Below are 8440 nucleotides of genomic sequence, written 5' to 3'. Positions count from 1 at the left end.
ACATTTGAACTTGGCTAGCTAGCACGATTAAGATTGGTCTTTTAACTCACTCTCTGTCAGTCTTTTCCTCCTGTGTTGATCTTCAGTTGTCCAATTTGGTTATCTATACATTTATTGCTAATTTAAATGTGTTAATCTCACTCTTAACAACCAGAAAGTTATAAAATGTCAGGAGCTGTTCTTCTGCATGACTCTCTCTCTCTCTCTCTCTCTCTCTCTCTCTCTCTCTCTCTCTCTCTCTCTCACTCTCTACCCATCTCCTTAATCCATTTAGCCACAATTATTAAAATAATTTATAGTACAGTATGATGTAATATCTGTCTGAATGGATCCATCAGATGTTGTTGAAGAACAGATACTGTATCTCCTGTACTACACATTACCTTCAATAACATCACCCTCACAGGCTTCCTCCAATTACCCTCAATTACCTGCTCCCCAAGTTATCCTCCAATAACAAGTCCCAATTAACCCCCTCCTGCCCCTCCTTCCCTACAAGCACCCCCTGGTGGCCATGTGCTTGTTTTTTAGCCGGGGGCTCATTTCTCCCTATATCAGCAGCTCCCCTTCTCTCCTCTTCCTCTCCCTCTTTCACTCTCACACTCTCTGCAGGAGATGCCAGACTGACAGACACTCATCCTCTCTCTCTGTCTGTCTCTCTCACCAGGATAAGATTTACTGTTGCCAGGTAGGGCAGAGGTAGAACAAGGTTTTGTGTGTCAATCGCTGTTTTTTCACTTCTGGTTACAGGTGTCTGTGTTGTATGGTGTATCTCTTCATTGAAAGCAATTTTTGTTAATATCATTCTGTCTACAGAGTGTTCTGTCTGCAAGGTCTTGGTTTGGTCTCTCTCCAACAGGTGACGGAACTCTCCCAGTCTTCGGCCTTGTCTCTCTCCAGGTGATGAGCCTCTGGGGCTGGCTGTGGCTGCTCTACTGTCTCCATGTCCCTGGGTCTGTCTGGGGTCTGGATGGAGGTGGAGAGGGAGCTTGTCGGCTAATAGCTAAGCAGGTCTCCGGCAGTGTTTATCGGGCAGGAGATGTGGTCATTGGGGGCCTGTTCCCCATCCATGTGGAAGCCCCTCTGCCAGAGCAGGAGTTCAGGAGCATTAAGGGAAATTCTACCTGTACAATGTACGCAGCTTGTGTGATAACAGCTTTTTGTCATTGTGTTTTCACCTAACAGTAATGTGTATTCAGTTACCTCCTATTTCTCTGTTTTATCCTTTCTTCCGTCTGTCAGTTTCAAACAGCGTGCTTACCGTTGGCTCCAGACTATGATCTTTGCTGTGGAGGAGATTAACCGTGACCCAGCCCTCCTGCCTAACCTCACCCTGGGGTTCCTGGTTGCTGACACATGCCGGTCAGAGGGCACCACCCTGGGGGCAGCCCTAGCCATGGTGACCGGAAAAGAGGCCTCAGTGGTGGGCACAGAGTGTGGCACAACCCCCGAGGTTCCCGTCATCATCGGGGATGCCCACTCCTCAGCCTCCATGGTGGTGGCACAGACCCTTGGGCCATTTGATTTACCCATGGTGAGGCAGGGGTTGGATTACAGGTTGGGATGAGATGATGCCTCTTTTCACATTACATTTCAATCTCTATCTAGATTTCTCTCTCTCTAAAATTTACTTTCATTCTCCCTCTGCTCTCTGCCTCTTACAAGTTATAATTATCCATGACTCTCGCTCTCTCTCTCTCTGTCTCACTGTCTCTCTCACTCTCTGTCTCTCTCTCTGTCTCACTGTCTCTCTCACTCTCTGTCTCTCTCTCTCTCTCTCTCTCTCTCACTCTGTTCTCTGCCAGGTGAGTTACTTAGCCACCTGTGCGTGTTTGAGTGACAACTTGAGGTACCCCTCGTTCTTCCGTACGGTACCCAGCGATGCCTTCCAGGCTCGGGGCATGGCCAAGCTGCTGCGTCTGCTGAGATGGGTGTGGGTCGGGCTAGTGTCAGAGGATGATGACTATGGCAAGTTTGGGGTTCAGCTGCTTCTCCAAGAGCTCCAGGGATCTGGGGTGTGTGTCGCCTACTCTGAGGTCCTCCCCAAGGTACGACCTCACTCTGATGATCTGACAATATACTCTCTCTTTTGCTCTATCTTTCTCTCTCTCTTTCACTCTGACTCCCCCTCTCTTCTAATCTAACATAAATGCTCTCTCTGATATTCTCTGACTCTATTCCCTTTCTCTCACTAATGGTCATCCCCAAGTTACCGTCTAAGAGAAAGATCAGGCACATTGCGGACACCATCAGAGGATCTACTGCCAAAGTGGTGGTGGCATTTGTAGGATTCACGGGTCATGCAGAGGTGAGCAGTTACAGGTCAGAGTATTGTTAATGATTTGTAAAACAGTGTCCTTGTGTCTTACCATGTCTTGATGCCCTTTATAGACACAATCATTTCCTAATTGATAGTCATGCATTTCAGCTCGACTATCTTGATCTTTTTAACGATTTCATTCTCCAGGCCCTGATGGAAGAGGTTGTCCGTCAGAACATTACAGATAAGCAGTGGATTGCCTCAGAGGCCTGGGTCACCTACTCTACTATCGCCGCCCCGAAAAACCTGCCCTCTTTTGCCGGGACAATCGGTTTTGCCCTGAAGAAAGCTGACATTCCCGGCCTGGGGCCTTTCCTCACACGCCTCCATCCAGACGGGGACTACCAGAAGTCCGACCCCTTCCTGAGGGATTTGTGGGAGGAGATGTTTGTGTGTTCTCTGGGGGTTGACCTCAGCATGACGCTGTCGTCCAGGCGACAGTGTACTGGGTCAGAGGTCATACGTGAGGGAGACTTTACACCTAAATCTCTGTTTTTTGTCCAGATTCCCAATGTTATCTCAGTAAAATGAAGTGTCAATCCTAGGTGAGGGGGAGAGCCAGTATGCTGACGTGTCTCAGCTGAGAGCCAGCTATAATGTGTACAAGGCTGTGTACGCCATCGCCTACGCCATACAGGATATGGTGGCCTGTCGACCAGGGGACGGAGTCTTTAATGGTGGACAGTGCCCTGATATCAGGAAGCTTCAGCCCAGCCAGGTGAGAATAACATGTTGATCTGTTTTCAAGTTAACAACACTAATGTTTCCAGTCAGGATACAGTGAAACACTTTGTAAGGTTTGAATACTAAAGAACAAAAGCCACAACTGGTTCTAACCCTTAATCCTGTTCCAATGCCCTTTTCTCTTTGAGATTGTTCATTATCTGAGGGGAGTGAACTTCAGTACTCCTGTGGGGGAATCTTTCCACTTCGACATGAATGGTGATCCGCCTGCCTCTTATGACATCATCAACTGGCATGTGACCCCCGAGGGGACGGCAGAGTTTGTCCAGGTCGGACAGTTTCTGTCCTCTGAGGGATCGGAAGACCAGTTCCACATCGACATGGATAAAGTGGTGTGGGGTGGGGGCAGCGGAGATGAGGTGAGAACAGTTCAGATTAGTTTCATTGAGGCAGAGAGGAGTGTGTGTGTGTGTGTGTGTGTGTGTGTGTGTGTGTGTGTGTGTGTGTGTGTGTGTGTGTGTGTGTGTGTGTGTGTGTGTGTGTGTGTGTGTGTGTGTGTGTGTGTGTGTGTGTGTGTGTGTGTGTGTGTGTGTGTGAGTGATAGAGAGAGATTTATTGAGTTTATCACCCTGAAGCTGACATACAGAAAAGAGAAAGACATAAAGGACACCAAATAAATAACAGGGGAATGTTATCTCAGACAGAAAGTCAACATGACGCTGAACGGTATTTTTTTTAACTAGGCAAGTCAGTTAAGAACATATTCTCATTTACAATGACGGCCTACCCCAGCCAAACCCGGTAGACACTCTGAATCACTGCAGAATGTGAAACAGCCTGGATTCGAACCAGGGACAATAGTTACACCTCTTGCACTCATATGCAGTGTCTTAGACTGCAGCGCAACTCTGCAGTTAAATTACACTGAATGTGAGATATTTGTGTGGTCATATTCCTGACATAGTCCCTAGAGGGGCCCAGCGAGCCTGCCTGTGAAATAATGATGATAATAGCAATGATGATGATGATGATAACTTCCTCTCCCCTCTCTGGTAGGTCCCTGTGTCTGTATGCAGTGCTGACTGTCCCCCTGGTACCAGGCATGCGGTACAGAAGGGGAAGCCTGAGTGCTGCTTCGACTGTCTGTCCTGCGCTGAGGGAGAGATCAGCAACACAACAGGTAGTCTATCTAGGGTTCTGATTCCAATTCATATTTTTCCTCAATCCTGATTGGTCCTGATTTGTACTCCTCATTCTTCTTCCTTCTCTATCAGGGTCAGTTGAGTGTATTAGGTGTCCAGAGCGGTTCTGGTCCAACCCTGATCGTACGGCCTGCATCCCCCAGCTGGTGGACTTCCTCTCCTACAGCGACACCATGGGCGTCATCCTGTGTGTCATCTCAGTTTCCGGGGCAACACTCACAGCCGGTGCCCTGGCCACCTTCCTCTACTACCGTCACACGGCCCTGGTGAGTTGAATCATATGATCATATATAGAGGTACAGAGATGAGATTGTGTCATATAAGGATGTGATTTGTGACATCCCTCATTCTAATTTATCATTCTCTGTCTCTTTACAGGTGAAAGCCAACAACTCTGAGCTCAGCTTCCTGCTCCTGCTGTCGCTCAAGCTCTGCTTCCTGTGTGCGCTGGTTTTCATTGGCCAGCCAAAGCCATGGACGTGCATGCTGAGACACACCCTGTTTGGTATAAGCTTTGTGTTCTGCATCTCCTGTCTGCTCAGCAGGACTGTGGTGGTGCTGGTGGCCTTCAGGGCCACTCTGCCTGGAGAGAACCTGATGAGATACTTCAGCCCCACCCAGCAGAGGATGGGTATCTCACTCTGCACACTCATCCAGGTGAACATCTAGTTTTTACTCTTTGGGAATGTAATTGTTTCCTTCATTGACCAAATTATTTGTTATTATGGTAACTGTGCTTGCGTTTTCCTTCCACCTCCGTTCCCATCCACAGGTGTTGATCTGTGTACTGTGGCTGGCCTTAGCTCCACCCCGACCTGCTGAGAGGAGGGGCAGAGAGGGTCGGGGGCCGAGGGTTGTCCTGGAGTGTGAGGTGGGCTCTGTGGTTGGCTTCTCTCTGGTGCTGGGCTACATCGGCCTGCTGGCCTCCCTCTGTCTCCTCTTAGCCTTCCTGGCCAGGAAACTCCCAGACAACTTCAACGAGGCCAAGTACATCACCTTCAGCATGCTGATCTTCTGTGCCGTGTGGATCTCCTTCATCCCTGCCTACGTCAGCTCTCCTGGGAAGTACACTGTAGCTGTAGAGATCTTTGCCATCCTGGCCTCCAGCTTTGGGCTGCTGTTCTGTCTGTTTGCTCCAAAGTGTTACATCATCCTTCTGAGACCAGAGAGAAACACCAAGAAACACATGATGTCCAAATAGAAACCACCAAGAAACACATGATATCCAATTAGAAACCACCAAGAAACACATGATGTCCAATTAGAAACCACCAAGAAACACATGATGTCCAATTAGAAACCACCAAGAAACACATGATGTCCAATTAGAAACCACCAAGAAACACATGATGTCCAATTAGAAACCACCAAGAAACACATGATGTCCAATTAGAAACCACCAAGAAACACATGATGTCCAATTAGAAACCACCAAGAAACACATGATGTCCAATTAGAAACCACCAAGAAACACATGATGTCCAATTAGAAACCAACGAGAAACATATGATGGACAAATATTATCTTAAACATGCTCATATCGGGATTTAGGGCTCGTTGATCTTCATTTCAACAGGGGAATGTCAATTCTGTTTGTTAACATTAATTTCCTGCTTTACCGTCACTATATTACTTTGTTAATATTAGTATGTGTTCTTATAATGTGTCAGAATGAAATATGTCTATATGAACAATACCAATAAAGATTACGTAGTGTCTACTCATGCTGGAAGAGTTAGTATTGAGTCTGTCTGACAGAACTTAGACCTCCTACACATGATTCCTTCATCACCCAGTCAGTGTGTGTGTGTGTGTGTGTGTGTGTGTGTGTGTGTGTGTGTGTGTGTGTGTGTGTGTGTGTGTGTGTGTGTGTGTGTGTGTGTGTGTGTGTGTCCCTCTTCGTATACCAAAATGATAACAGAAACATTCCACTGTCTGCTTACCCACTGTGGGAACCTCTCCACTCCCCATCACTCCCTCTTTATACCCAAGAAGACTCAAGGCTGTAATCGCTGCCAATGGTGCTTCAACACAATACTGAGTAAAGGGTCTGAATACTTATGTAAATGTGATATTTCAGTTTCTTTATTTTATATACATTTACATAAGAGGAAAAAAAAGGAAAAAAAAGACGTTTTTGTCTTTGAGCTCCAGTCATGAAACCTATGCAGCCTACTCAATCACTTTTTATAGATACTGTTTACAGGCCTCCTGGGCCATATACAGCTTTCTTCACTGAGTTCCCTGAATGCCTATCGGACCTTGTAGTCATAGCATAAATATTCAAATTGTTGGTGATTTTAATATTCACATGGAAAAGTCCACAGACCCACTCCAAAAGGCTTTCGCAGCCATCATCGACTCAGTGGGTTTTGTCCAACATGTCTCTGGACCTACTCACTGTCACAGGCATACTCTGGACCTAGTTTTGTCCCATGGAATAAATGTTGTGGATCTTAATGTTTTTCCTCATAATCCTGGACTATCGAACCACCATTTTATTACGTTTGCATTCACCACAAATAATCTGCTCAGACCCCAACCAAGGACCTTTAAAAGTCGTGCTATAAATTCTCAGACAACCCAAAGATTCCTTGATGCCCTTCCAGACTCCCTCTGCCTACCCAAGGACGTCAGAAGACAAAAATCAGTTAACCACCTAACTGAGGAACTCAATTTAACCTTGCGCAATACCCTAGGTGCAGTTGCACCCCTAAAAACTAAAAACATTTGTCATAAGAAACTAGCTCCCTGGTATACAGGAAATACCCGAGCTCTGAAGCAAGCTTCCAGAAAATTGGAATGGAAATGGCGCCACACCAAACTGGAAGTCTTCTGACTAGCTTGGAAAGACAGTACCGTGCAGTATCGAAGAGCCCTCATTGCTGCTCGATCATCCTATTTTTCCAACTTAATTTAGGAAAATAAGAACAATCCAAAATTTATTTTTGATACTGCCGCAAAGCTAACTAAAAAGCAGCATTTCCCAAGAGAGGATGGCTTTCACTTCAACAGTAATAAATTCATGAACTTCTGTGAGGAATTGATCATGATCATTAGATAGCAAATTACGGACTCCTCTTTAATAAATCTGCGTATTCCTCCAAAGCTCAGTTGTCCTGAGTCTGCACAACTCTGCCAGGACCTAGGATCAAGAGAGACACTCAAGTGTTTTAGTACTATATCTCTTGACACAATGATGAAAATAATCATGGCCTCTAAACCTTCAAGCTGCATACTGGACCCTATTTTAACTAAACTATTGAAAGAGCTGCTTCCTGTGCTTGGCCCCTATGTTGAACATAATAAACGGCTCTCTATCCACCGGATATGTACCAAACTCACTTAAAGGGGCAGTAATAAAGCCTCTCTTGAAAAAGCCAAACCTTTACCCAAAAAATATAAAAAACTATCGGCCTATATCGAATCTTTCATTCCTCTCAAAAAAATGTGAAAAAGCTGTTGCGCAGAAACTCACTGTCTTCCTGAAGACAAACAATGTATACGAAATGCTTCAGTCTGGGTTTAGACCCCATCATAGCACTGAGACTGCACTTGTGACGGTGGTAAATGCCTTTTTAACCTCTCTGGGATATGTGGGACGCTAGCACCACCGGCCAACATCCAGTAAAAATGCAGAGCGCCAAATTCAAATAAATTACTATAAAAATTTTACTTTCATGAAATCACACATGCAATACACCAAATTAAAGCTACACTTGTTGTGAATCCAGCCAACATGTCAGATTTCAAAAAGGCTTTACGGCGAAAGCAAACGATGCTATTATCTGAGGACAGCACCCCAGTAAACAAACACAGACAATCCTATTTCAACCCTCCAAGCACGACACAAAACGCAGAAATAAAGATATAATTCACGCCTTATCTTTGACGAGCTTCTTCTGTTGGCACTCCAATATGTCCCATAAACATCACAAATGGTCCTTTTGTTCGATTAATTCCGTCGATATATATCCAAAATGTCAATTTATTTGGCGCGTTTGATCCAGAAAATAACACCGGTACCAACTTGCACAACGTGATTACAAAATATCTCATAAGTTACCTGTAAGCTTTGTCCAAACATTTCAAACTACTTTTGTAATACAATTTTTTTTTTTTTTACGTAAATAATCGTTCAAATTTAAGACGGGATGATCTGTGTTCAATACCGGAGTAAAACAAAGTGTAGCTAGCTTTCAGGTCACGCGCCTCTAACAAAGAGTACACTTCC

The 8440-nt window shown here is 45.3% G+C and overlaps 1 protein-coding gene across 1 annotated transcript; it reads left to right on the top strand.

Moving 5' to 3' along the window:
- The first annotated feature begins 903 nt into the window (after positions 1-903).
- Positions 904-5435, top strand: LOC139548647 (extracellular calcium-sensing receptor-like). The gene is made up of 11 exons (XM_071358420.1): positions 904-1133; positions 1243-1534; positions 1806-2048; positions 2210-2308; positions 2468-2783; positions 2866-3038; positions 3193-3423; positions 4061-4184; positions 4279-4472; positions 4585-4863; positions 4979-5435. The coding sequence occupies exons 1-11, from the start codon at positions 904-906 to the stop codon at positions 5405-5407; spliced, it is 2610 nt and encodes an 869-aa protein (XP_071214521.1). The 3' UTR covers positions 5408-5435.
- Positions 5436-8440: the final 3005 nt, after the last annotated feature.

This window comes from Salvelinus alpinus, chromosome 21 (assembly GCF_045679555.1).
Source record: "Salvelinus alpinus chromosome 21, SLU_Salpinus.1, whole genome shotgun sequence".
In the NCBI taxonomy this organism is placed as follows: Eukaryota; Metazoa; Chordata; class Actinopteri; order Salmoniformes; family Salmonidae; genus Salvelinus; species Salvelinus alpinus.
Note: the sequence above shows the minus strand (reverse complement) of the source record. Positions and strands in the feature narration are given on the sequence as shown.

Excerpts from the sequence above, each read along its gene's own strand:
- LOC139548647 (XM_071358420.1), top strand. The coding sequence starts at position 904 with ATGAGCCTCTGGGGCTGGCTGTGGCTGCTCTACTGTCTCCATGTCCCT. Across the intron at positions 1,535-1,805 it reads GGCCATTTGATTTACCCATG|GTGAGTTACTTAGCCACCTG; the intron begins GTGAGGCAGGGG and ends GTTCTCTGCCAG. Across the intron at positions 4,864-4,978 it reads CACTCTGCACACTCATCCAG|GTGTTGATCTGTGTACTGTG; the intron begins GTGAACATCTAG and ends TCCCATCCACAG.